Source organism: Candoia aspera, chromosome 1 (genome assembly GCF_035149785.1).
Source record: "Candoia aspera isolate rCanAsp1 chromosome 1, rCanAsp1.hap2, whole genome shotgun sequence".
NCBI classification, from domain to species: domain Eukaryota; kingdom Metazoa; phylum Chordata; class Lepidosauria; order Squamata; family Boidae; genus Candoia; species Candoia aspera.
The window spans coordinates 2,232,978-2,260,545 of NC_086153.1; the positions used below are offsets into that span (position 1 = coordinate 2,232,978).

At 50.1% G+C, this 27,568-nt stretch overlaps 2 protein-coding genes across 2 annotated transcripts in view; both read left to right on the forward strand.

The window, feature by feature from the left end:
• Positions 1-637: 637 nt before the first annotated feature.
• On the forward strand, positions 638-1,123 carry LOC134488625 (atherin-like). The gene has a single exon (XM_063291088.1). It carries the CDS (start codon positions 638-640, stop codon positions 1,121-1,123), a length of 486 nt encoding a protein of 161 aa, XP_063147158.1.
• LOC134491927 (active breakpoint cluster region-related protein-like) overlaps positions 966-27,568 on the forward strand; it is a 171,760-nt gene continuing 145,157 nt past the window's right edge. Inside the window, exon 1 of the mRNA XM_063296021.1 lies at positions 966-1,055. The gene's annotated coding sequence lies outside the window, so the exon portion shown is untranslated. The remainder of the gene's footprint in view (positions 1,056-27,568) is intronic.

Here is a 27,568-nt window from a genome sequence, read left to right on the forward strand (position 1 = left end):
GGGGCAGGAACGGGGGAGCGCAGCCCCGCCGCGCCAGGGGCGCTGAGCATCTCCGCGGCAGCGGAGGGGAGGACGGAAGTGGGACCCTCCGGAGCTCGGTCCAGATGTGCACCGGAGGGGAGGGGAGGGGAGGAAGGGCCGGAGGAGCGCCGGGGGGCGGGGGAGGACGGGGAGCAGATGCTGGGGACGGCGCTCAAGGCGGGCCAAGCGCCGCGGCTCCTACCTGCCCTTCGCCCGCCCCCCGCGCCGGCGGAGCTCGCGCGCACCGGACCCGGCCAGGGCAGGTCGCTTCCCGGGGATCGCGCGGGGGGGCGGGGCGGGGGGAGCGGGAGTGCGCGGGGGGGCGAGGAAAGGCGCAACGCCGGCCCGGCGCAGCCCGCCCCGACCCGCGGCCAGGCGCCCGGCGCGGCTCCTCGGGCGAGCGGGCGGCCCCGCCGTCCCCCGGCCCCGCAGGGCAGACCCGGGCCGGGGGCGCGTCCGGGCCGGGCAGCCCCAGCGGCTCGGCCCGCCCCCGCGCCTGCCCGCCGAGAGCGGAAGCGGCCGGAGGCGGGGCGGCGCCGGGAAGTTTGCGCCCGGCCGACTCCTCGCCTGGCGGCCGCCCGTCCGCCCGTCCCTCCCGCCCCCGGCCGGGCTCGCCATGCGGGCGCCCGAGGAGCCACCGCCGGAGCCGGAGCCGGAGCGGGACGCGGCGGCGGCGGCGTTCGAGCGGCACTGGCGGCGCGAGTTCCCCGGGGAAGCGCTGCCGGCGCTGCGGCTGGGCTCGGCGGCCGCCCTGGAGGAGGAGCTGGGCCGCTGCCGGGAGGCGCTCCGGGGGCTGCAGCGCGCCCTGGCCCAGGAGACCCTCAAGGCGCGCTACCTGGAGGCGGCGCTGGCCGGGCGCGCGCGGGGCAGCCCCTCCCCCGGCGCGGGCGCGCCCCGGGCCCGCGCCGCGCCGCTCCCGCCGCCCCGCAGCTGGAGGGGCCCCCCGCCGCCGCCGCCGCCGCCGCCCCGCGCCCGGCGCAGCAGCAGCGCCGGCAGCTCGGACGGCTCGGAGCGCGAGGATGCCTCGTCCGCAGGTGGGTCCCGGGCGGCGCCTCGCCCCGCCTCGCGCGCTTCCCCGCTTGCGGCCGGCCCGCCCCGGTAGACTGCCCCTGCAGCGGGAGGCTCCGACGAGGCGTCGCGAGGCTCTCCGGCCATCCCCCCGCGGCCCCCGCCCCGTGGAGTCCAAAGGAGAGGACGTGGCTACGGGGGGGGGAGCTGGGCCCATTTCCCCCCCGCCGGCGGCCTGCGCTGGACTGCAACTCCCATCCTCCCCGCCCACCTCGGGGCCATGGATTGGAGTTGACCGGCCTTCCCCTTCTGTCTGGGGACCCGGTGGCCGATGGATCCCCCTCCTTGGTGGTGGTGCCTCCTGGGACCAAGGCGAGACAGGCTCTGCCCAGGTGCGATCCCTGGGGAGCGGAGGATGATGGACACCCGTACTCCTCCTGCCTGGAATTTCCCCATCTCTGCTCCTTCCGGAGGTCTGTTTTCCTGCCAGGGGAGGCCTGCCGCTTCGGGGCCCAGGGTGGGCTTTGGGGGGTCTCTTGGGGGCTCCAAAATAGGCCTGGTCAAGCCGAAGGTGATTTCCAATCTATTGAATTCAGCATAGAATTTATTCTCATGTATTGACTGTTTCTGCCCGTCTCCCGTCCTAAAAGTCACAGTTTGGCTTGGGTAGTGGGGAGCTGAGTGCGGCCTTCTGCCTTCTGGGGTGACAGGCCAAAGGTCAGCCTTGTGCTGGCAGTTTTAGGGATTGTGCCCAATGGGAATTTGTGGGGATGTGCAAGAAAGTGGCAGAGAAGACATTGCGGGCTGCCTTTCCTTTTCTATTCTGATGCTGTTGTGTTTCTCTCCAATCCTGGATGTTTAGGGGCAGGACTGTGTCTCCTGGCCAGTGAGGATGCAGCTTTCTTTGCATGCTCAGGGGCACTCTTCTCCCACTTTCCTTCTGAGGTAACATCCTCTCGTGAGATGCACTGCCAGGAAGGGTGGCATCGTAAGCAGGCATCTGTTCCGATGTCTCTCAGAAAACCTATGGAGAAGTGGTGCCCCTTGGAAGTGCAAGGTCCTGCGGGTGGATCCAGCTCCGTCCCGGTGCCCTCTGGGGAGGCCTCAGCGTTGGCAGAATCTTCCCTTCGGCCCCAGCAGTGGGCATGGAGCCTGCTCTGCATGTTGAGGTTGAACCTCTGGGATTGGAACGGGGTAGACGATTGATAGGCCTGTGTTGTCCCCAGCTGTTGGAGTACTTGCTCTGCAGAACACCTAGAAATTTTGCTATCATAATATCCTGTTTTCTTCTCTGAGAACGACCTCTTGTTTTTAAAGTCACCATAAAAAAATAAATTCCCACCCTAAGTTTATTTCAGATAAAAAGTCCTACCAGAGTTTTGCAAAACATTGGCTTGTGGTACAACTGAATTACAGATGGACAAGGGACATGTTTTGTGTGGGTTGACGTGCATGTGTGGTGACCCGCAAGTGTGAACATGCAGGTGTGAAAGACGACAATGCGTCTAAACAACATTTTACGTTAGATTCTCCAGTGGAAATTTCGTCCTGTGCATGTATCTGTGTGGAGCATGTAAGTAGGAAATCAAATGCGTCTTTCTTTGTGGCGTGGAGCTCCATGTCATCAGAAATGGCAGTCTCAGTACCCTCTGGAAAGCCATAGGGACTAGCATTTTAACTCCTCTGTCTAAAGGATGTCTCTGTGTTTCCAGATAGATTTTGCCAGGCTATCCTCCCTCCCTCCCTCCCTCCCTCCCTTCCCTCCTTCCCAGTGACTCTGGGTGGCTAACAATAATAAAAACCATTTCCTTAATTAGGAAGCTTAGGTTTGCAGTCACTGTTCTCCTCAGTCGGCCTTCCTGTACTTGATTGATTGATTGATTTATTCAAGATTTATAAGGCTGCCCAACTCAGACAGTGTGACTCTGGGCAATGTACAATATAAACACACAATAAATCAGGAAGAAAAAGCAAAACAAAACAAAAACGTATAACAACAAATGGACACTATATAAATGTGAAATCTAAAAACCCACAAAGCTTTCAGTGTATGATCTGGAAGGGACCTCAGAGATCATCTAGTCCGATCCCCTGTTCAGGGTAGGCATCCATTAATGCACTGTCTGGAGTCCCCTGTGCTAGGCAGACAGTTCTACACCGTAGTGCAGTGTTTCTCAACCTTGGCGGCTTGAAGGTGTATGGACTTCAACTCCCAGAATTCCCTAGCCAGCCATGCTGCTGGGGAATTCTGGGAGTTGAAGTCCACACATCTTAAAAGTTGCCTCTCACAGTCAGGAAATTCCTTCTAAGACTCACCTTGAGTGTTCCTTCTTTTAATTGCAAGCCTCTGGTGCTTACTGGCTTCAGATCTGCTTTCTCTTGCAAACAATTGCTTTTTGGATATTTGCAGACTTTGATCATTGGTCTTCCCTGCTGCAAGCTCAACATGGCCACCTCCTAGAACTGTCCCAAGTAAGGCTTGGTTTTCCAAATCTTTTACCAACTTGGCAGACTTCCCTGTGCTTCTTCTAAAGCACAGCATCCAAAGTGGACACAATTCTTCAGGGAATTGGAACTAAAGAAACTCTTCCCTCCTGTGATCCGGACTGGATACTTTGGTTAACATTTCCCAAGATTGCATTGGCCTTTGTAGCTGCTGCATCCTGCTTCTGGCTCAGTTATATGCTTCTAGCTCATGAGGAGTAACTGGCATTTGATTTTGCATCTGTTCTAACAGCATTTAAATTCCTTTAAATGCTATTTAATGTAGTGCCTGTTTAATTACTTGTCCACTGAAATGAAATCTGATTTAGTTTTTTGGGGGGGGTTGGCTCCCACCCACTTTTCTCCTGGCCCCACCCATTTTTTGAGGAGTATGGCCTCCAATTTGCTATGCAGAGTCCTTGAATTGGGGAAAAATGTTCTTTGCTTCTGGTTTAAACTGAAGTTTAACTTTCTCCAAGCCAAGCCAACTAATTTATGGAAAGCTTGAGGGCTGCCAGAGATGGGCTGAACCTTGATGCCTGTTTGATTTAGAGGCATCTTCAAAAACTCCTGTTTTGGGTTTTAAATCTCTGTGCTTCCACATGGCTGATTCTTTTTCTCATTTTCATCCACTGAAACTTGTCTTGGCAGTGTTTTCTTCCAACTGTATTTCAGGGCCAACTTAATTTTCCCTTTTGGTTTCCAGTTGAATAGGCCAGATTGTTTTGATGAGTTGTCTCCCCAAAATGGTCTGTTGCCAAATCCAATGGCTACTCATTTTCCTGACCATAGTGAGGTCAGAAGCATTGTTCCAAGAATAACTTCTTTCTTTTTTTTAAAATTGCCCTAAAGCCCCCATCTGCTGACTTTTGTACTAGAACAGTGTTTCTCAACCTCATCAACTTTAAGATGTGGGGACCAACTTCCAATGCTGGCTGGGGAATTCTGGGAGCTGAAGTCCACATATTTTTAAGCATCCTGGTGGGAATTCTGGGAGCTGAAGTCCACATATCTTAAAGCATGCTGGCTGGGGAATTCTGGGAGGTGAAGTCCCCGCATCTTTAAGCATCCTGGTGGGAATTCTGGAAGCTGAAGTTAAAAATATGTCTTTTTAAGCATCCTGTGGGAATTCTGGGAGCCGAAGTCCACATATCTTAAAGCATGCTGGCTGGGGAATTCTGGGAGCTGAAGTCCCCGCATCTTTAAGCATCCTGGTGGGAATTCTGGAAGCTGAAGTTAAAAATATGTCTTTTTAAGCATCCTGTGGGAATTCTGGGAGCCGAAGTCCCTGCATCTTTAAGTTGCTGAGATTGAGAAACACTGTGTTCAAGGCATAGCAAATGTACCCATCTTTTGTTGCAACTTTTCAGTTTGGGAAACGTACATTGAACACTGGATATTCATCAAATTTGTCTGCACATGTTTCTGATTTTCAGTAGAATGTAATGTTGTGGCAGTTATTTAATGGCAGAAATGGAAAAAAAATCTAGACTGGATTCGATCCCTTTTAATTTAAAACTGTCCAATCAGCTACAACTGAAAGAAACTGGAGTTGACATGGTGTCAGAGGGAAAAGAATTGGGTTGGGAGTGAGATCAAATTCCCTTTCATTCAAGACCTTTTGAAAGGTGACCTTAGAGCAGTTGCCATCTCTCACTGTAGTTAACCTTGCAGGATTATTGTGAGAGTTTTTAAAAAATGGAGTGTGGATAGAAAGGTGGTGTAAAGGGCTTTCTTTTGGAGTTAATCACTGCCCCGTCCTCTTAGGAAGGACACCTGCTTTTAATTTACTGAACTTTAAACTATGGCTTTTTCAAACACAACTTATTTTTTAAACTAGCAGTTTTTAATATGAATGTTTTCTTATGGATAATTGCTTTAGGGTGCTTCCTGGTTGACCATTTTAAAATCGGGGCTACATTGCTTTGGGATATTTCACAAAAACTTGTTAAAAGTTCTCTAAATAAAGAAGGAATGCATGTTTGCTACCCAGAGTTCTCTTAAAATAGAATAAAGAACTAAAAATCAGTGAGCTTTGCGTGTAGGCAGAAGGGTGCCAGTTTTACTTACTCTCCCCAGCTACCCCAATTTCACAGTTGGTGGTAATTGAGAATCCAAGTATAGCCATATTCTGCAAAACTTTGCAAATGTTATCTGGGTGTATGGCAATTGTTTAACTTTGATGTAACCTTTGATCTTTTGGTTATCAGTTGGGATATTTTTCAAAAAATTCTGCTCGTCTCTGGGCAAGACAGAGACAGAGTGCATTAAATACTTTCGCTTTGATTTGGAGGAAGACAAGTTTCTAGTGCCTAGTGCTGAAATAATGTTGATGGAAAGGGGGGCAGCTGGGTCATATCCTGTGGAACTTTAGAGAACAGGAATTGTTGGAAAAAAGTATTTTAAGAGTGTGATGTATAAGTATCCTGTATGACAGCCTCATTCAGTTGTCATGAGGAAAGTTTATAATACAGACAGAATGTGGCAAAAGTAGAAAATTATTAAGTTACTGGGCAGTTGCAAAGATAAAGGCAACCCATCAAAACAGGAGATAAAGTACTGTAAAATTGGTTTTGCACAAGAGCAGAATTTTGATCTTGGATGACAGTTGTGTAAAACAGTGTTTCACAATCACAGCAATGTTATGGTAGGTGGACTTCCACTCCCATAATTCCCCCAGCCAGCATGCTGACTGGGCAATTCTGGGAGTGGAAGTCCACCCATCTTAAAGCACGCTGGCTGGGGAATTCTGGGAGTGGAAGTCCACCCATCCTAAAGCATGCTGGCTGGGGAATTCTGGGAGTGGAGGTCCACCCATCTTAAAGCATGCTGGCTGGGCAATTCTGGGAGTGGAAGTCCACCCATCTTAAAGCATGCTGGCTGGGGAATTCTGGGAGTGGAGGTCCACCCATCCTAAAGCATGCTAGCTGGGCAATTCTGGAAGTGGAAGTCCACCTATCTTAAAGCATGCTGGCTGGACAATTCTGGGAGTGGAAGTCCACCCATCTTAAAGCATGCTAGCTGGGCAATTCTGGGAGTGGAAGTCCACCCATCCTAAAGCATGCTAGCTGGGCAATTCTGGGAGTGGAAGTCCACCCATCCTAAAGCATGCTGGCTGGGCAATTCTGGGAGTGGAAGTCCACCCATCCTAAAGCATGCTGGCTGGGCAATTCTGGGAGTGGAAGTCCACCCATCTTAAAGCAAGTTGGATGGGGAATTCTGGGAGTTAAAGGCTACACATCTTAACGTTGCTGAGGTTGAGAAACACTGGTGTAAAATATAATGTTGTCTTTCTGGAAAGTTAATGTAACTTTGGCTGCTTCTCAATGCTGGATAAAGCTTTCTTACTGAATCACTGGGTAGGAAAAATGATGGAGCACTTCACTCACAGATCCATTTCCTCAATAAGTCAACGTCATGGTTTCTTTATCACTTTGGAAAATTTTATTTTTTAAAAAAACAGGCTAAATAGGATTTAACTACCACCTTTGAGATGGAGGATTTCAAAAAGAGCCATCCCTCTCATGTAGAGTTGAACTGGCTTTCCTGCATATTGCGGAAGATTGGGTTAGACCAGTGTTGTTCAACCTTGGCCACGTGAAGATGGGTGGACTTCAACTCCCAGAATTCCCAGCTGGCTGGGGAATTCTGGGAGTTGAAGTCCACCCATCTTCACGTGGCCAAGGTTGAACAACACTGGGTTAGATGGTCCTTGTAGTCCATCCCAACTCTGTGATTCTGGGCAAAACATTTCCCGAAGAATCTGGACAAGTTAGATCAGATTCAGAGAAGGACAACGAAGGTGATACGAGGTCTTGAGAACATGCCCCCAGAGGACAGGCTGAAGGAAATGGGAATGTTCAGTCTGGAGAAAAGATGGAGAAGACATGTGGGGTCAGTGTCGACACCCACAAAGGGAAGTTACCACCTTACCACCAAGGAAGATGGTCAGAAGCTGGACGGCTGCCACCTCTCCAGAGCGGCTTGCTGGCTTCCCTGCACATGGCAGAGGGATAGACGGAAGATCCTTGTTCTAGGATTTTGTGCTCAGGGGAGGAACGGGGAACCTCCCGCGCACGGTAGATCCGTCCTACGGGTATTCCTCATCCGTCGTGAAGAGCCATTGACTAAACGGGGAGAGTAAATACTAAATGTTTGCTCTTTGAACGCTCCAGAAACTTTTGACAGTGTTGTGAGCAGAAAGGGAGTGGCTGAAAATGTTGGCTCCTTTTTCCAGTTTCCTTCCTGGTGGGGGTTGTGAGTTCTTGAATGCAAGGTGAGGTGCCGCAAAGGGGTTCCTCACATGTTTTCCTTCCTCCCCAAATCTCTTGGCGACTCAGTTTTAAGGTCACCGCTTTGGGGTTGGAAAAGTGGATTTGGGGCCGTAGGTAATAAGCAAGATACCTTCTCCATTGCAAAGAGGTGACTTTCAATGAAGGCAAGATCTTTCTCTGGCTCCAGACTTGGGTGTGCTTCTCTTCGCAGGCAGAGGGCTGATGTGGGTTGTTTTTGGTGTCTGTGTGAAACTACAGCCTGCTTCCAATTTTACAAGAAGCGTGCATGTGCCATTTACCCACCTTGTGTAAACGCAGGCATCAAAATTACTTTGCTGCTTCCCTATCAAGAGAAACCAATGCCCTCTGCTCACGGGAAGCCTGGGATTGCCAAGGGTTAGATGCCAGCGTGCCCGCAGACATTTCCTTTGCTTGCCCCACCTGATATTTTACGTTAACTAAATAAATAATTAGGAGAATAATTCAAAATAATTTAAATAAAAATAGAAAAAAAAATAGTAAGGAGAAGAAACGAGAAGCCGGTTTGCAGCAAAGCTGAGTGCCAGCTTCGGGCATTGAGAAAGCAGGTTGCATTCTGGTTAAGCTGGGGCTTGCTGGCTGGTTAGGTGCCCCCATAGTTCTGTGAAGGGGACGTTCCCCATGCAAGACAGAGGTCTTCTGATCGTGCCCCCAGTTGTTCTCAAATCCGAGTTGTTTTCTAGTTGATGTGGGGAGATTCCCTAATTCTTGTTTTGATTCCTCCTGCGCGGTTCAAAAAGTTAAGGGTATTTGTGGTGCATGCCCCTGGTTGTGTCAGGAAGAGCCATGCTGGCTGGGGAATTCTGGGAGCTGACATCCACATGTCTTAAAGCTGCCAAGTTTGAGAAATGTCGCTATAGGTTTTGGATAGCACCGGGTTGAAAAAGAGGTGTTTTTTTAATCTCTCTGGCAGCAGAAGGAAGCAAGGAAATGGTGAACTGATTGTACATGAGATTGCACGGTGCCAGAAAAGCCGCAGCGGCCGTTTTCTGAGCCAGTCATGCTGTGTATTCCCCAGAAACTGTATTTTTGCGTGCATGTGATTTTGGCAGGCAGGACCCAGCTTGAAAGGAGACGCAATGAAAGGGAGACTACACAGAGGGGCGGCCTGCTTTTTCTGCTTTTAAGGCGTATGGAAAATCTAACGGGCCGTTGCTGGAAACAAGTGACTGGCTGGGGCTGCATTTCAACAGATGCAGAAACGTAATTCTCAAAGATCAGGGCAAACCAGACTTGCAGGGAAGTCACACCTTTTGACGAGGGTGCCAAACTGGAGGTCTGTTGATATGTCAGAGCTGGACTTCAGGTCCTAGGCCTTTTCACTGGCTGGCTGGGGCGTTTGGGAATTGTTGTCTTTCACGCCACGTAATGTCAGCCTGCTCATTTTGCTTCAAAGCCAGAACTGCACAACCCTCGCCACGTAACAGGAAGAACCAGGCCTGGTTTCCTCTGCAGGTAGAAAGCTAGCTCAGCAGGGAAGTAGCCCCTTTTTAGGCCTGCATGTGAGGAAGTCTTCCAAATGGATTTTTCCTTCCTCAGTGAAGTGGTATAGTCTGTTCTACTGGTTCAGGGCTGTACTACCACTTTCTTGTGTATCATGACTGTGGCTAAAACCCTAATCATGTGAAATGCAAATACAGGTTGTTCTCATTTTAGCAACTGCTTCATTTAGCAACCCTTCGCAGTTACGACGGTGATGAAAAATAACTTTATGACCAATCCTTGCGTTTACACCTTTTCAGGTCTGTAAAGCAAAGGAAAGCAGAAGTGAGACCGTTCTGCTTAATGACCGAGTGGCTGATCCCAATTATGGTCACTAAGTGAGGACGACCTGTGTTGCTGTTTATTCGTTTAGTCGCTTCCGACTCTTCGTGACTTCATGGACCAGCCCACGCCAGAGCTTCCTGTCGGTCGTCAGCACCCCCAGCTCCCCCAGGGACAAGTCCGTCACCTCTAGAATATCATCCATCCATCTTGCCCTTGGTCGGCCCCTCTTCCTTTTGCCCTCCACTCTCCCCAGCATCAGCATCTTCTCCAGGGTGTCCTGTCTTCTCATTATGTGGCCAAAGTACTTCAGTTCTGCCTTTAATACCGTTCCCTCAAGTAAGCAGTCTGGCTTTATTTCCTGGAGGATGGACTGGTTTGATCTTCTTGCAGTCCAAGGCACTCTCAGGATTTTCCTCCAACACCACAGTTCAAAAGCATCGATCTTCCTTCTCTCAGCCTTCCTTATGGTCCAGCTCTCGCAGCCATATGTTACTACGGGGAACACCATTGCTTTAACTATGCGGGCCTTTGTTGTCAGTGTGATGTCTCTGCTCTTAACTATTTTATCGAGATTGGTCATTGCTCTTCTCCCAAGGATTAAGCGTCTTCTGATTTCCTGACTGCAGTCAGCATCTGCAGTAATCTTCGCACCTAGGAATACAAAGTCTTTCACTGATTCTACATTTTCTCCCTCTATTTGCCAGTTATCAATCAAGCTGGTTGCCATAATCTTGGTTTTCTTGAGGTTTAGCTGCAAGCCAGCTTTTGCACTTTCTTCGTTCACCTTCATCATAAGGCTCCTCAGTTCCTCTTCGCTTTGAGCCATCAAAGTGGCATCCTCTGCATATCTGAGATGGTTAATGTTTCTTCCAGAGATTTTAACTCCAGCCTTGGATTCCTCAAGCCCAGCATGTCGCATGATGTGTTCTGCGTACAAGTTGAATAGGTAGGGTGAGAGTAGACAGCCCTGCCGTACTCCTTTCCCAATCTTAAACCAGTCCGTTGTTCCATGGTCTGTTCTTACTGTTGCTACTTGGTCGTTATACAGATTCTTCAGGAGGCATACAAGATGACTTGGTATCCCCATATCACTAAGAACTTGCCACAATTTGTTATGGTCCACACAGTCAAAGGCTTTAGAATAGTCAATAAAACAGAAATAGATGTTTTTCTGAAACTCCCTGGCTTTTTCCATTATCCATCGGATATTGGCAGTTTGGTCTCTAGTTCCTCTGCCTTTTCTAAACCCAGCTTGTACATCTGGCAATTCTCGCTCCATGAATTGCTGAAGTCTCCCTTGCAGGATCTTGAGCATTAACTTACTGGCACGTGAAATGAGTGCCACTGTTCGATAGTTTGAACATTCTTTAGTGTTCCCCTTTTTTGGTATGGGTATATAAGTTGATTTTTTCCAGTCTGATGGCCATTCTTGTGTTTTCCAAATTTGCTGGCATATAGCATGCATTACCTTGACAGCATCATCTCTCAAGATTTTGAACAGTTCAGCTGGGATGCCATCGTCTCCTGCTGCCTTGTTATTAGCAATGCTTCTTAAGGCCCATTCAACCTCACTCTTCAGGATGTCATTTTGCCTTCTTGGTTTTCTCTTTCTTTGGGATGTATTTTGTTGCCGCCTCCTGAACAATGTTGCTGACTTCTGTCCAGAGTTCTTCCGGGACCCTATCTACTAAGTCCAGTCTCTTAAATCTATTCTTCACCTCCACTGCATATTCCTCAGGAATATTAGTGAGCTCATATCTAGCTGATCTGTGGGTCTTCCCTAATCTCTTGAGTCTGATCCTAAATTGTGCAAGAAGAAGTTCGTGATCTGAACTACAGTCAGCTCCAGGTCTTGTTTTTACCGACTGTACAGATGTCCGCCACCTTTCGCTGCAAAGGATGTAGTCAGTCTGATTTCGGTGTTGTCCATCTGGTGAAGTCCACGTATAAAGCCGTCTCTTAGGCTGTTGGAAGAGAGTGTTTGTTATGCAGAGTGAGTTGTCTTGGCAAAATTCTATCAGCCTATGTCCTGCTCCATTTTGTTCTCCCAGGCCATGCTTACCTGTAATTCCAGGTGTCATTTGACTGCCCACCTTAGCATTCCAGTCTCCCGTGATGAAAATAACATCTCTTTTGGGCGTGTCGTCCAGTAGGTGCTGCAGATCCTCATAGAACCGCTCTACTTCAGCTTCTTCAGCATCTGTGGTTGGGGCGTATATTTGGATCACTGTGATGTTAGATGGCTTGCCCTGAATTCGAATTGAGATCATTCTATCGTTTTTTGGGTTGTATCCAAGCACTGCTTTAGCCACTTTACTATTAATTATGAAGGCTACTCCATTTCTTCTGTGGTCCTCTTGTCCACAGTAGTAGATCTGGTGGTCATCTGATGTGAAGTGGCCCATTCCAGTCCCTTTCAGTTCACTGACGCCCAAAATGTCTATCTTTAATCTTGACATCTCACCAATAACCACATCCAATTTGCCCTGGCTCATAGATCTTACGTTCCAGGTTCCAATGGTCTGTTGATCCTTAGAACATCGGATTCGCCGTTCACCACCACACCATCGGCCGCTAGCCGTCCTTTCGGCTTTGAGCTAGCTGCGTCATCACGTCTGGGGCTAGTTGAACTCATCCTCTGTTCCTCCCCAGTAGCATTTTGACCATCTTCCGACCTGGGGGTCTCATCTTCCGATGGTATACCGACATATCTCTGGTTGTACTGATCCATTGAGGACAACCTGTACATTTGGTCAAATGTTAAAAAGGTTCTTCTTGATTTCCTTGGTGCATTGATTTTCTAGAATGCTGGAAAAGTAGGTTTGCGTTTGCTCTGGGTAGCCCAGCTGGGTCAGAAGATGGCATTCAGAGGGTAAGCCCTTTGAGGCAGAGACTCATCTTTTCCTGATGCTACATTGGAAATGACAGCGGTGCTGTATGATGGGTGGGTGTCTGTAAAAAAAAAAACAGCCACAGAGGCACTGAACATTGAGCAAGAAGCAGAAGAGGCTCAGCCAGGCTCAAGATGCCTCTAACCCAGCAACAGGATTACTTGCAGCCAGCACTGTGCCCGCCTGATCTTCCCTGCTCCCCTGCTGCGTCTTGAGGGCCCCTGGGGAGTGCCAAGCACCAGCCCAAGGAGGGGGCCAATTCCCCAGCGATGCCCTTCCCAGAGCTCCCTCCTCCTGGGTACCTGTGCCATGGAAACTCGCTGGCAGTGGCACCCAGGGGAAGGCCTGGTTGGCAGGTTTGGGTCAGCGGGGGCCAGGCAGCCAAAATGGGCCAGTTGCCTGAAACTTGGCTCCCACTGATGGCGGATGAAATGTTACTTTTGTTTCTGGCACCTCTGCCTGGCTTGATGGCAGGGGATCTGGGAGGGCAGGGAAGGGGAGGGCTCCTTTGGCAGCGGCTCCAAATTGTGTGCCAACCTCCACCAGAACGCTTTCCTACAGAGAGTTGGGGACTTTTCAAGTTAGGAAAAAACAGGGTGAACAGGAAGGGCAGAACTTCTGAAATTGTGCCAGGGGCAAGGGAGGCAGGAAAAGCAAATTATTTCCTTCCTGTCTCATAAGGCTGAATCTCAGAGCTTTTACTGGGACTGATTTAGGACTCAGGAAGGTAAGGATTGCTTGACACAGGGCAGGGTGGGAATAATGTGGAGATAGAACCTCCAGGATCAGAGGCAGTCTACCTCTGAGTTCCACTTGTCGGAGTGGCAGTAACAGAAGACGGCCACTTCCTTTAAGCCTTGGTGGCATCAAGTTGGCCCTTGGGGGAGCAGAAATCTCATGTATTCTACTTTTAATTCCTTTATTCCTTCTTTTCTAGGTTTGAATTTGCTTTGATGAACAAGTAAGGTTCATAAATTGTAGAGCGGCTTTCTAAAATGGGATGAGCCTTTGCACAAGAGCTAAATTTTGTATCTGGAGTCTAGCTGTGGAAGCAGAGTGAGACTGCCCTGGGGATGAGCAAAATGCATTCTTTTTTGCTTAAAGAGACCTCCTATATAAAGATTGTGACTTTAAAGTAGAGACCCTTTAATATAATGATTAAAAAAAATACTGTAATAACAAAAACAATAATCTTGTATGCTGCCCAATTCTGAGTAGCTCACAACAATCAAGAAACTACAATAAAATTAATAAAACATAAAACTTAAAGATAAAAGATGGCACGTGTGATGAACTGAGGGCTCTCGCTCGCTGAAGACCTGGTTGAAGAGCCACATTTTTAGACACATAAGCTAAAGAAAAATGTCTGGAGAGGAGGACATCCTTCATTTTGGGGCTCCCCAAAGATACAGCTTAGAGTTCTGCCTTCCCCAGCCTGGCCACCTTCCAGGTGTGTGGACTTCAACTCCCAGAATTCTCAGTGATGGCCAATGCTGGCTGGGAAATACTGGGAACTGATGTGTGGACTTCAACTCCCAGAATTCCCCAGCCAGCATGGCCATTGTGAGAATTCTGGGAGTTGAAGTTCGTGTGTCTGAAGGGTCTCCAGGTTGAAGAAGGCTGTTCTAAACTGTGCATGAGCAAAAATTACCAATTCTTCAGCCAGAGTGTGTACTCTTGCAGAGATACAGCAGGCAGTCTCCCGGTGGACTACCAACTGGCATTTCTCTTTAAATTAATTTTATTCTTGCCTGCCGTTTGGGATTTACAGCTTTAGAAGTGAATGGTTGGGTATCATGCATGGCTGGCTGGGGAATTCTGGCAGTTGAAGTCCACCCATCTTCAAGTTGCCAAGATTGAGGAACACTGAAGTATGCCCTGCTGGATCAATTTCCATTCATTTTCTCTTTGTGACTTTGTCTTGCTTCTGCCGCTCAGAGCATTTCCATGCACCCCACAGCATGTGCGAAGCCCAACTCTGGTGCATGGAAGCTCTACAAATTTGCTAACTGATTAATTCGGGAAATAAAGGGAAGCCTCTGTGCTGCAAAGACGGTGGGACGCCGGAGCATAGCTACGCACGTGGAGCTGCATCTTTCAGGAAACCGTGAGGCTTCTCACCTCTTTCTGAGAAATGTAACCGTTATGAACCTCACCAACGCAAGCAAATAAAACCATTGAAAGGCATGTGGTAAAAACAAGATGCCTTCGGCTGTCAGGGTGCATTTTGCAAAACAAAAGATATTAACCAAAACTCTCTTGTTCTGTCTGCGTCATGCTGGCCATGATTTATTTGCATTGTCCTCGCTCTGGAAAGGGTAAATAGTGAACAGGCTTGCTGGACATTAAAGACCTCCCCTCCTTTGCTGGTTCCTTGGCGGTCCTCCTGGCCTTGGAAGCACTGCCTGCTTCTTAGCCATGAGGGCTAGAAACTTGGCATAGCGTGGAGGAAGTGGGCAGGGAGAAGATTTTCTCCTCTTTTCAAGCGCTGGGCCTGGCGGGGTGTGTGTGTGTGTCTCATCCGATGAAACTAATACTAATTGGGAAGAAGATCAGAATAGAAAAAAGAAAGCAATTTTTCACACCCTGGGGAACAGTTCTGGTGAAATGTGGGGATGGCTTTAAAGAGAAGTGAACATGTTTGTGGAGGAGAGGCCTGTTGAGGGATGGTGGCCTTAGAAAGACAAAGTTGCCTTTGGGTTGGGTGCACCATCCATGCAGCCAAATGCCAGTTGCAGGGAACCACCGGGAGAGATGGGGATGCATTGCAGGCACTGTGGTTCCCTGCAACTGGCATTTGGCTAATAGAAGGCTTGGCATCCCATGTTTAAAACTTCTGATTTTTCAAAATGAATTCCAAGATTTGCAAACGCTTCGACTCCCAAAACCTGTTCTGCCTATCTGCAGAACTGCGTAGAGCAGTGTTTTTCAACCTCGGCCGCTTAAAGCTCCAACACCATGCCACCCCCGTTTGTTTTCTGTCATAACTGACTGAACTGTTTTCAATTAAAAGACATCAAATTGAGTCTAGATTTTTTCCATTTCTACCATTAAATAATTGCCACATTACATTCTACTGAAAATCAGAAACACATGCAGACAAATTTGGTAAATATTCACTGTTCAAAATGCAATGAAAAGTTGCAATGAAAGATGGGTTCATTTTCTGTGCCTTTAACCCTGCGTCTCTCAATCTCAGCAGCTTCAAGATGGGTGGACCCAGAATTCCCCAGCCAACCTGCTTTAAGATGGGTGGACCTCAGCTCCCAGAATTCCCCAGCCAGCATTTGGTTCCACCATACAACAGGCCCCAACTCTGCTCACCTCTTAAGAAATCTGTGAAGACCTGTCTTCCCACCCCCCAGCCATTTAGCTTCAGTTCCGTGGGGTCCCATTTGGTTATTATTATTATTGTGTTTGGTCACCATTTTATATTTAGTATTTCATATTTATATATTGTGTAGGTTTTAATGTTATGTGTTTTGGGGGTTGTGTGTTACAGTAATTGTTCCTTCTTCTGTTGTACACTGCCCAGACTCACACTGTTTGAATTGGGTGTCCTTATAAATCCATAAAATAAAATATAAAATGTAATAAAATAAAATATAAAATATAAAATAAAACATGTCGTTAATTTAAAGCATTGGTATACAAAGAAGAAATTTTTTTGTATCCTCGCATGCACCCTTTTGGGCCACAAGGGGGCGCCTGGGAGCCCCACAGCTGCCCTGGAAGGTTTTGTGCAGCATCTTGGACTAAAAGCATGGTGCATTTTCCCCAGTCCTGCTCCATCCGTGCTGATTGCTCCGTTTGCGTTCTCTTCATCCTGTTGACAGTTGCTTGAGGGGGATGGAGAGTAAACGATGGTGCAAGGGAGGGAACGAAGAACCCATGCTGGGTTTCGATTATTAAAGGGTTTCCTCCCCCTTCAATTAGCACCCTTAGGCGCACACAGGATGCTTAACTTCATTTGCAAATCGCCCCATTGTCTTTTGCTGCTGCTGTTTATTCATTCAGTGGCTTCCGACTCTTCGTGGCTTCATGGACCAGCTGTCATGTTCGCCGTTTCAATGTCTTTGATACATCGTAACGTTTCGCATGTCATTAGCTGGATGCGTGTTTCATCTTTCACGGGAGGATGGGAGGATTTATCTCTTGGCTCTGCTTTTGGAATGTGTTTGGGTTATCTGTTGTGTTCAAGGTTACTTTTCCAGGCCAGCAGTTCTGACGATTGCCAGCACCTGGGACGGGTGGGGCTGTTGGCAGGGAGGCGGGGTACGTTTGCACCGAGGGTTTTAAGTTTGTATTTGGCGCGCTTTTGCTCATTCTCAGCTTTCTCTGTATTAGTCCTAAGTTCCCTAATAAATCAGATTTCATTTAGCAATCTCTTGTGAGTCTGAGTATTTGGGTTGGGCAATCATTACACCAGCCCACGCCAGAGCTTCCTGCCGGTCGTCACCACCCCCAGCTCCCCCAGGGACGAGTCCGTCACCTCTAGAATATCATCCATCCACCTTGCCCTTGGTCGGCCCCTCTTCCTCTTGCCCTCCACTCTCCCCAGCATCAGCACCTTCTCCAGGCTGTCCTGTCTTCTCATTATGTGGCTAAAGTATTTCAGTTTGACCTTTAATATCATCCCCTCAAGTAAGCAGTCTGGCTTTATTTCCTGGAGGATGGACTGGTTTGATCTCCTTGCAGTCCAAGGCACTCTCAGGATTTTCCTCCAACACCACAGTTCAAAAGCATCGATCTTCCTTCGCTCAGCCTTCCTTATGGTCCAGCTCTCGCAGCCATATGTTACTACGGGGAACACCATTGCTTTAACTATGCGGACCTTTGTTGTCAGTGTGATGTCTCTGCTCTTGACTATTTTATCGAGATTGGTCATTGCTCTTCTCCCAAGGATGAAGCGTCTTCTGATTTCCTGACTGCAGTCAGCATCTGCAGTAATCTTTGCGCCTAAGTCTTTTGCTACAGAAAGCAAAACTTCAGTGGCAAGGTGGGAACAGGTCGGAAGACCAGAGTGACACAGCTTCTGAGCATCTGCAGAGAGCATTTTGCTCTGGAACACACACACACACATGCACCTGTTAACCTGATGAAAAGCAGCATGGGATCTCCACTCATGTTGGTGATCCGTGGCTTGAATTTTTCGGTTTCTTCTCATCTGAATGGACGCTGGGTCCATGGATCATGTGATCATGTTTGGTTTAAATGGGTTAAGTGTGTGGCACGTGTGCAGATGGTGTGGTTCATGACCCATGCTTTATTCAGCAATCACAGTTACATAAACCACAGCCTAGGGCAGTATGTGAATCCTGTCTCCCTTTTCTGTAAACCAAGGTTGTCCCCTGTGGCCTTCAAGCTGTTCTGAAATTTTCTGGCAGGAAGGGTTGTTCCCCGCAAGCTGGAGATGGGAGGGACTGAACACGAGACTTTGCGTGCCAGAAAGGGGTTCTTCTTCTGGATTATCAGCTCTTTGGGGTTCGAAGGTGGGTGTTGCCTGCTGGGGATTCCCCTCCAGGGCAAAGGGGAGGGTCTGCTGGCTCAGCTCCCTAAGACCCTTTGGATACCAGAGGGTAGAACTGGCAAGCTGTGGTTGCACAACAAGATGAACCCAGTTGGTTAAAGAAAAACCCTGGAATTCGTAGAATTTGGCCTCAGTAAACTGGGATTCCGTTTTCGTGGATTAGCATAGTTTATGGTTCAGAGTGCCAAGCTGAGTTTGGCCGGTCTCAGGAAGCCAGATCGGATCTGGTGTGAGTGCTTGAATGGAAGATATCAGGAAAGATGAAAAGTGTGTGTGTGTGTGTGTGTGTTGAACAAACACCCCAGAAGATCCACTCAGTCTCTTCGCAAGGACACCTGCGTGGCTCTTGTTCGTGAATTCATTGGTAAACCAGTGACGATTGATAGATATAAAACACGAGACAGATTTTTGTTCTTTTCCTTCTTAGTTAGTATTTTTAGTTTGGACTTTTAATCTTTTTAAAGCTCCTTTTTAAGATTAAAGATTGTTTGGTTCCAAAAATAAAGAGGTTAAATATCGACTCAAGCTCATTCAGGGCCGCGGAGGAGTGACTTGGGGGCCCAACTGCTGTGTGAACGGAGCTGCCGAATTGGTGCCCTGCTGGGTGCCACCGTGGGTGACCAGGAGTGCCCAGTGCGTGCGATGAGGCAGGCAACAGTTGCTCATTTACCAGGCAGGGGTGGCGACCTGCAATGCCAGCTGGGTTCCCTGGAAAGACCCATTTTCAGCCCCCTAATTGGAAGTCCTCCTAACCCCCCCTCTGTTGCTTAGAGGTAGGGAGAGCCGCACGGCTTGCCAACTGAGAATCCGGCATCCGTGGGTTGTTGGCACATGTCAGTCTTCGTGCGACTCGCTCCTACGGTTGCACTTCCCACATGAGTGGTGCTCACTTGCTGCTGTCACAGAAGCACATTTCGAACATGTGTGGCTGCCCCCTCCTCCTGCCACAGCATTTGTTGCATTTACCCCACGGTGGCGCATCTTGGAGCGACCCATTAACCTTTGCATCAGGGATCCCTGGTTGAAAAACGGTGCTGGGGTTGCGCTGCCATGATAGGTGAGGTCAGTACAAACACCCCTTTCCTGGAGGGAGCTTCCTCTTTGCCCCCCACCTGGGGGTCCCAGCCTAGCTTAGCTTTATTTTGTGGGGGTGGGCTCCTTTCCAAAGTCCTGGGTTGCAGCACCTCTCCATTTCTGCTTTTCAGCACATGCGTGGCTTTGTGCTAGACTTCCCAAACGGTTTCAGAAAGTCCTTTTGCCCCAGTATAGGTAAAACCCTCTAAGTCAGTTTAATGGGTTCATGTGTCATTACCCAAAGAAAAAACACTTTTACCAAATTTGGGGTATTTTGCCCAAGTTTGGGAAGCACTGGGCTAGACCCTCATTTATTCATTTTTTAATTAAAGTCACATCCTAAGCCTCTGCTACTATGTTGCATGTACCTCCCCACTGGGCAGAAGTGGGTTGATCTGCAAATTGGTCTCTAGATCAGTGTTTCTCAACCTTGGCAATTTTAAGATGGGTGGACTTCAACTCCCAGAATCCCCCAGCCAGCAAAGCTGGCTGGGGGATTCTGGGAGTTGAAGTCCACCCATCTTAAAGTTGCCAAGGTTGAGAAACACTGATCTAGATAATGATCTTATCTTGCATGAAGAGCACAAGAGGGCTTGGAAGAAACTGACTGTGGAAATACATCTGTCCCCAGTTGTGTGTGTGTGTGTGTGTGTGTTTTTTTTTTAAAGCTGGACCGTTTAGAGAAAATCTGACCCTATTAGAGTTTTAGGTTCCGTATGTGGGAGAATAGAACTGTGCAACCTGTTTCAGGGTGAGGACTTCCTTTTGAAGTTGACTGGCCATTGGGAGTTGCTCTCCAGCAACAGACAGGGCAGGACCACAATCAGGTTTGATTAAAATCAATGACGACGCAAGTAAAATGAACTCAGTCAGTGGCTGTGTTTCCCCCGCACCGCCCCTGATATTCCTAATTTCCCCTCTCTGTCATTTCCGTGGCAATTTTGAAGGTTGCATCCCAGGCTTTGGAGATGGATTCAGTTCTTCCAGGATAGATTTAACAGATTTTCTGTTGGAATAGGTTTTTAGTTTTCTCTTTGCAGGGATGTTTTTAATGCCCTAGAACGGAAATTGATATTTCTTATGTGTATTTTAAACTGTCCAGCTTAAGCATGTTTCCTCCTCTTTCTGCTGACACTGGGAACTGAAACTGGCACTTTTTGCACCAAGAACTTGGGTTTCCATGGCTGAGTGGCAGCCACTGTTTGTTCACCAGCACCATCACCATCATCTCCTCCAGGGTGGCACGCTAAACTATGCAAAGCCAAGATGACTCTGCACTGGACTGGTGACACCAATTTCTGACTAACAAACGTCATTCGGAGCATAAGGGTTGGCTAGCTCCCGCTGACCAAAGCTGCTTTCTTGGAATAAAATTTGTTAGCCAGAAAAAGTGCTCCCAGGCTCCTCCTGAATTTGGCAGAACTGTCAGGCACTCTTGTTTTGACAGGCCAACAAGTGAACAACACAGAACAGCAAACATAATTACGCCCAGTGCTTCCTGAACCTGGGTAAATTACCCCAAATTGGGTAGAGGTCTTTTTTCTTTGGGTAACGACACACAAACCCATTACCACCATCACAGCAGGGACATTTAAATCGACTTAAAGTGTTTTATCTACATTGGGTAAAAAGGACTGTCCGATAAGCGGTTTTGGGTAACAAAGGCAAAAGTTTGGGAGGCGCTGATTTAATTCCCACGTCAGCTCAGCCCTGCTTGAGCTGGAAAGTTGACACCTTTGCGTAAATGGTGCGAGTTGGAAAAGGGGCCCCCGAACTCCTCCTGATTCGGGGCCCCCAGAAACTAGCACAGCTCTTCTCCTGCAATGTCTGAACCGGCCCCGGATGCTTCTGAGGAGGGGAGGGGAGGGGGGGCCCTGCAGCCGTGGCCGGGGGGTCTGGGCGCGTCCCTGCCGTGAGCACAACATTTGTTAGGAAATCAGGCCAGCAGCTTGGAGGCGCTCTGCCCAGGCAGCCGCTGCTAATTATGGCGCATGCCCCCCCCGCTGCTTTCCCACCTTATGGTGGTGATTCATCGCCACCCCCCCCTCGTGACTCACGCTGGCTGGGGAAAGGGAGCGCCAGAGAGAGGTGGCGGCGGCGGCAGCAGCGGGAGCCGTCCCTGAAGGCCTGGTGCAGCTCAGGCTTCGGCCGGCCTTGGCCGTCTGGATGGACCCCTGCCTCTCCCCCCACCTGGCGCCCCCCCCAGTCAATGCCCAGCCCGTTGAAGAGGACCCAGCCCAGCCGGGGAGAGCGGACCCCAGTCCCATGAAGGGCGGGATCCATCGGCTTCCCAATCCAAGGACAGTCAAAGTCGCATTGAAAGGGTGTCCGCGGCCCAGGGTGGCCAAGCAGGGCTTCTCGACTTGGGGGGTGTTATTCCTTGGAGCTCCAAGGAGGACTCAGTGGCTGCATTCGCACAACACAGCAGATTAAAAGACCGTGGGGCTGCAGGTTGTGGGAACGCATCCGTGGTTGGGCGAACCACCCGGTTATCTACAGCCATAATAGTGATTGCCTTGGGAATTTATTTATTTATTTATTTATTTATCTATTTATCTATCTATCTATCTATCTATCTATCTATCTATCTATCTATCTATCTATCTATCTATTTATTTATTTATTTATTTATTTATTTATTTATTTTTCACATTTCTATCACCGCCCCTCACCCCCTGAAAGGGAATTCCTGTTCGTTAACTCAGGTTTAGGGTGCTCTGTGCTACAGTTTGTCCTTGTTTAGCGACCACAATTGGGACCAGCCACTTGGTTGTTAAGCGAAGCAGTCGCTGAGCGAAGCCGCAACTGTGCTTACAATCTCACTTCAGTTTTCCTTGGCTTTACTGACCTGCGAAGGTCGTAAATGCGAGGACGGGTTGCAAAGTAGCTTTTTTATCACCGTCGTAATTGCAAACGGTTGCTAAACGAGGCAGTCACTAAATGAGAACAGCCTATAAGAAAATTGATATTGAAGTGTCATTCCAAGAATAGGCTTCCCCAGATTAGCATCTTGCCAACGTGGAGGAGAATGCCTCCCTAGCTCGCTGGGAGGATGGGCCCTGTAGTCCAAACTCATCTGGAGGGTGCATGAGGGGGAAGAAGCCTGTTTGAGCTCTAAACTTGAAGTTGCTGACGCATCTGCCTTGGATCATCCCTGTTGCCTGACCATCTCCAGGAGAGCATGCAGTTTGCAAGGCCAGAAGTAGCCAAGATGGCTAGATTTAGGCTGGCCTTAAGCAAAGCGTGGGCCCCCCAGGATTTTAAGCCAGCCTCTCCCCCCATGCTCTCGCAGGGACCTCGTGTGAGGGTTTCTCGGCAGATGCGCAGGGAACATTTTTGGTCTTTTCAGCTTTTCATCCGCAGTCCAGTTCAAAAAATTCCAGTTTCGCACAGATGTTTTCCTGATTTTTTAAAATTTTAAATAGGTGTGTGGCTAACACGTAGCCCTAAGACATATGGAGCGTTGTGTGTGTGATGCGTAAAAGAGAGAGAAAAGATGCCTGATTCCGTACTATTTATACAGGCCCATATTAAAAATAGTGCATTTATTTTTAAAAATCGCTGCTTGATCAAATTGAGGACATCATTTCTGGAGTTGGTTAAAAGTTGGCAAGAGGTTATAACCAATTGCTTTCTCTTGTAGTAATGTCTGAATGTGGGGGACAGGGATAACATCAGGGACTCCCCCATTGCTGGAGAAGAAGGGAAGCTCAAAATTAGGGGATAGTTCTCTCCAGGGAGATCTAGAGACAAAACTGATAAATATGGATTTAGGCCAGTGTTGTTCAAACTTAGCAACTTGAAGATGGGTGGAGTGGACTTCAACTCCCCAACTTCCCCAGCCAACATTCCCTGGTTGTGGGAATGAGCGAAGTTGCTATCCTTGGAGGGGTCAAGGATTGAAAGTGTTACTGGAAAACCTTCCCTGCTGTTACTCAACGAACACGGTCTGGGACGGGGTGATTTGCGGTTGCTGCAACTTTCGGATCTGCCCGGAGATTTTCTTTTATTGATTACCCTTTGCATTTCCATGTGTCCAGCCCCAATCCAAGTGTTTCCATATTCTACTGGGCTCTGCCAGGATGGCCTGCTTGAATGGGCATCATTGAGGCAAGTAGGCCACCTGGCCGGTCTGAGGCTTGCAGGCTGCCAGTGCCTGACCAGGCCCACTGATGATGATGTTTGCGGTTCCTTTGGCTAAGTGGGGAAATGGCTAAGAGGTGGGCAGAACAGGAAGAGCGCATTTAGTTTCTCCCTTCTGGGCGGCCAGATCCAAACACCTGCGATTGGGGAACCCTCGTTTATTCTGTAAATAAAGGAGTTGAGGACCCCCAGAGGACCCCAGACCACACTTTGAGAACTGCAGCACTGGAATATAAGAGCAAGGAAGGGAAAAGACAGTCAGGCTTTCAAGATTGTTGCCAGCCCTTCAAGGTAGGCCAGGTCAGAAAACAGACTCTATAACAGTGTTTTTCAACTTTGGCCGCTTTAAGATGTGCAGACTTCAACTCCCAGAATTCTCCAGGGCCGTCCCTGGGGCTCTCTGCAGAGCCGGACGAGCAGATCTTGCTGGGCAAATCGGTGCCCGATAATATTCCAGCCTCATGCCAGATCCGGCGTTTAATTAATTAGGATTTTAAGCCCCGGGCTGGTCGCTTAACATGAATACCACGTTAGGGTGAGATGAGACCACCAGGAAGCTGAGATAACGTTTTGAAAGGTGGCGCTGGGAACCTGCTTCCGTGTTGCTGCCAAGAAAGCTGCATGGGCACGTCTGTACCTGTTACAGGTAGCTCTCGACTTATAACCCTTCTTTAACGACTGTTCGAAGTCATGACAGTGCTGAAAAAGTGACGACCAGTCCTCGCACTTACGACCATTGCAACGTCAGATGATTGGCAACAGGCATGTATTTATGATGCAGCGTCCCTGAGTCACGTGATCACCATTTGCCACTGTCCCAGGGGTCTTCCAACAAGCAAAGTCAATGGGGGAGCCAGATTCACTTAACGACTGTGATTCACTTAATGGCCATGGCAAAAAGGTCATAAAATTGGGTGCAACTCATGATCACCTCGCTTAGTGATGGAAGTTCTGGTCCCAATCGTGGTCATAAGTCAAGGACTACCTGTACTAAACGTTGAACAAAATGGGGGGAAACTACCTGGTGGTGGCATTTGATGGAGAAGGCCAGGGGTATTCACACATTTGGTGATGCTCGCTCCTTTTTGGGGGATTTGCATCTCCACTCGCACCCAGATCTTACCTTGTGGACCTAGCGAAGGGGGACGTGGATCTGTGCCCCGTGCAGGATGTGCAGGAATCGGACTGTGCCATTGGTGGTTCACATCCAGAGGGGGCCCAACCGTTGCCCGGAGTGGGTTGGGCAAAGCGGGCTGCCCTGAAAGGGGCAGGATTGTCTGGTCAGAGTGTCAGACGCAGAAAGCCCTAGTGTTGGGTTTGCCCACACGTGGACACAGCCTCTGTGTGTTTGTGTGGGGGTTGCTCTCCAACACAACATTTAAGCCATCTCATTTGTTGCCTTGGCTCTTTTGGAAAAGTAAGGAGGGGCAGACCTGGCTAATAAGTGGACGGGACACCACCAGGAGATCCCAGAGCTGTAGGTGGTGGCATGGTGGCATGCCACTTCTGTACCTTGGCAGGGAAGTCACCGGGCGGGGGGGGGGGCTCGACTGAAAGGAAACCCTCCCTCTTGGGCTCCTGATCCAGTTTTGGAACTTCCCCCCCAGGAAATTTCCGTGTCTCTTTGAGCATTGCATTTGAAAGAGAGCAGTGTGTGTGGGGGGGTCCTTTCCCCAAACGGATTGGGTCCTCCTTCCTCTCTCCTCCCCAGACACCTGCTGCAGGGCACGGGGGGGGGTCCTCTTTGCTTCCCCCCATGGATTGGGGGGGGCGGCTGCGTGGCTCCACTTCTGTCTGGCGGCAAGGATGCTCCGGAGCCCTCCCCCCCCAGCCCCCTTTGGAAGGAAGTTGCCTTCCCCGCCCTCTTCCCTCCCACGGGTGTGCGCTGACACACCGCACACGCACACGCTCCCTGGCAAGGGCTGGGCGCGCCTGCTCCGCGCCAACCGGAGCGCCTGGCTGGGGAAAAGCTGCCACCCCTGCCCGCCTGCCTCGCCCTCCCCCCCCCCCGCTACTTCTCCAGCTGCTGCTGCCGCTGCGGGCTCGCCGCCCCCTCCCGCAACTGCCCCCTCTCCCCCCTCCCGCAACCGCCCCCTCCCCTTCTCCTCCCTCCCCCCCTCCCCAGCCTTTGTTTTGAGATGCTCCCTCCCTGCCAGGTTTGACAGCCCCTCGCCCGGCTTCTCCGGAGGAGAGAGATGGAGCCCCTGAGCCAGCCTCGCCTCTCCTGGATCGACACCCTCTACAGCAGTAGGGCTTTTCTCCCGAATCTTCGCTGGGGGGGGGGGAGGAGGAGACGGGGGGGGGGCGGGTGGCTTGCCTGCTCAAGCGTCTCCAATGGAGGCGTCCTTCGCCAGGGAGCGATCCGGCCGGGAGTCGCATCCTGCGGAGCTGCCGGGCACGGGAGGGGAATCGCTCGGTTGGGTTTTCTGGCGGGGGGGCCCTCCACGTTGCCCCCCTTTCCTTCCCTCCCGGGGCTTCTCTCTCTCTCTATTCAGCCTTCCTCGGCCTTCTGCGGGGTGGGACGCGCGAGGGGGACAGCCATCGATGGCTGCTTTGGAGCCGGTTATGTAAACCCGGAGCAGAGATGCCGGGGTGGGTGATGGGCGGGGGGTGGGGGGGTCGAGGAGGAAGCTGGTTAGGGGAGCTCTCAGAAAAATGAAGTTTCTCTCTCCCTGTTGCACCCTTTCCTCCGGAGCCGAGCGGTGCCCTCCCTCCGAAAATGCGTGGTTTGTTTTAGACGGGCGGCTGTTCTTTTCCGGGCAACTTTTTTCCAAGACGGGCTTCCTCAGGCGGTGGGGCAGCGTGGCAGGAGGGCGGGCAGAGTGCCTCTCGTTGGCGCCCCCTCCCCTGTCCGGCCTCCCTTCCTTGCTTTCCGGGGTTCCAACCTCGAAACCCCTTCCCTCCCCTAGAATCAACAGGAGTCCGGGCGCCACTGTTCCGACGAACGCCTTCGACTAAGGGGCTGCTGCTGGCCGCCTCCGACGCAGCGCCTTTTAATCACTTGCGTCTGTCGGAACAGGGGCCGCCAGGGGCTGCCGGATGGCCACCGTCCACAGCCCCCCCAAATCTGCTTTCCAGGAGATTGGGGGGGGGCTGGCTTAGAGGACCACCCAGGAGCAAACGTCGTGCTTCGGAGACTGCCCTGAACCACTCGGGACGGACGGCCCCGATTGGTGTTTTGGAGGTCGCCTTGTTGAATTGTGTAATTCATTCCCGTCACCGGGACTCCTGCTGTTCGTAAGAGAGGAGCTTCTGAGCGCAGAGGGTCCTCTGCTTCCTGCCCCTCGCCTGCTTTCGCCCTGTCCCGCAAACCTGCCCCACGGAGGGGGCCACTGCGTTACCCCAATCTTGCAGGAGAGAAGACCGAGGGAGAATGGAGTTTGAGGCTGCCCTGGCAAAGGCGAGATTTGGGGGGGGGGTAACCAAGATGGCATCCTTCTCCAAGCTGACCCCTTCTTTAGGCCTCTTCCCCCACCCCCCATACACACACACACTCCCCTGCAGTGGAATAGCTGGCTTATGGTTTTCCAGGTGTTGCAACTGACAATGTCCTTCCCACTGCAGATGCAATTGGGGAGTGGGTGGGGGAGATCAGAAACAGAATTTCTTGGAGTACCATTAGGGAAACGAGGGATCAAAATATTTGGTGCCTGTAATACCAGCTATGCCTCTGACCATGCGTAGAGTGCTTCCTTTCCCTGGAACATCGCTAGAAGTGGGGTTTGTTGTTGGTTATTCGTTCAGTCGCTTCCGACTCTTCGTGACTTCGTGGACCAGCCCACGCCAGAGCTTCCTGTCGGTCGTCAACACCCCCAGCTCCCCCAGGGACGAGTCCGTCACCTCTAGAATATCATCCATCCATCTTGCCCTTGGTCGGCCCCTCTTCCTTCTGCCCTCCACTCTCCCCAGCATCAGCGTCTTCTCCAGGGTGTCCTGTCTTCTCATTATGTGGCCAAAGTATTTCAGTTTTGCCTTGAATATCGTTCCCTCAAGTGAGCAGTCTGGCTTTATTTCCTGGAGGATGGACTGGTTTGACCTTCTGGCAGTCCAAGGCACTCTCAGAATTTTCCTCCAACACCAAAGTTCAAAAGCATCGATCTTCCTTCGCTCAGCCTTCCTTATGGTCCAGCTCTCGCAGCCATATGTTACTACGGGGAACACCATTGCTTTAACTGTGCGGGCCTTTGTTGTCAGTGTGATGTCTCTGCTCTTGACTATTTTATCGAGATTGGTCATTGCTCTTCTCCCAAGGATTAAGCGTCTTCTGATTTCCTGACTGCAGTCAGCATCTGCAGTAATCTTCGCACCTAGAAATATAAAGTCTTTCACTGCCTCTA

What these genes read in the sequence shown, in the direction of transcription:
- LOC134488625 (XM_063291088.1), top strand. Translation starts at nt 638, where the DNA reads ATGCGGGCGCCCGAGGAGCCACCGCCGGAGCCGGAGCCGGAGCGGGAC.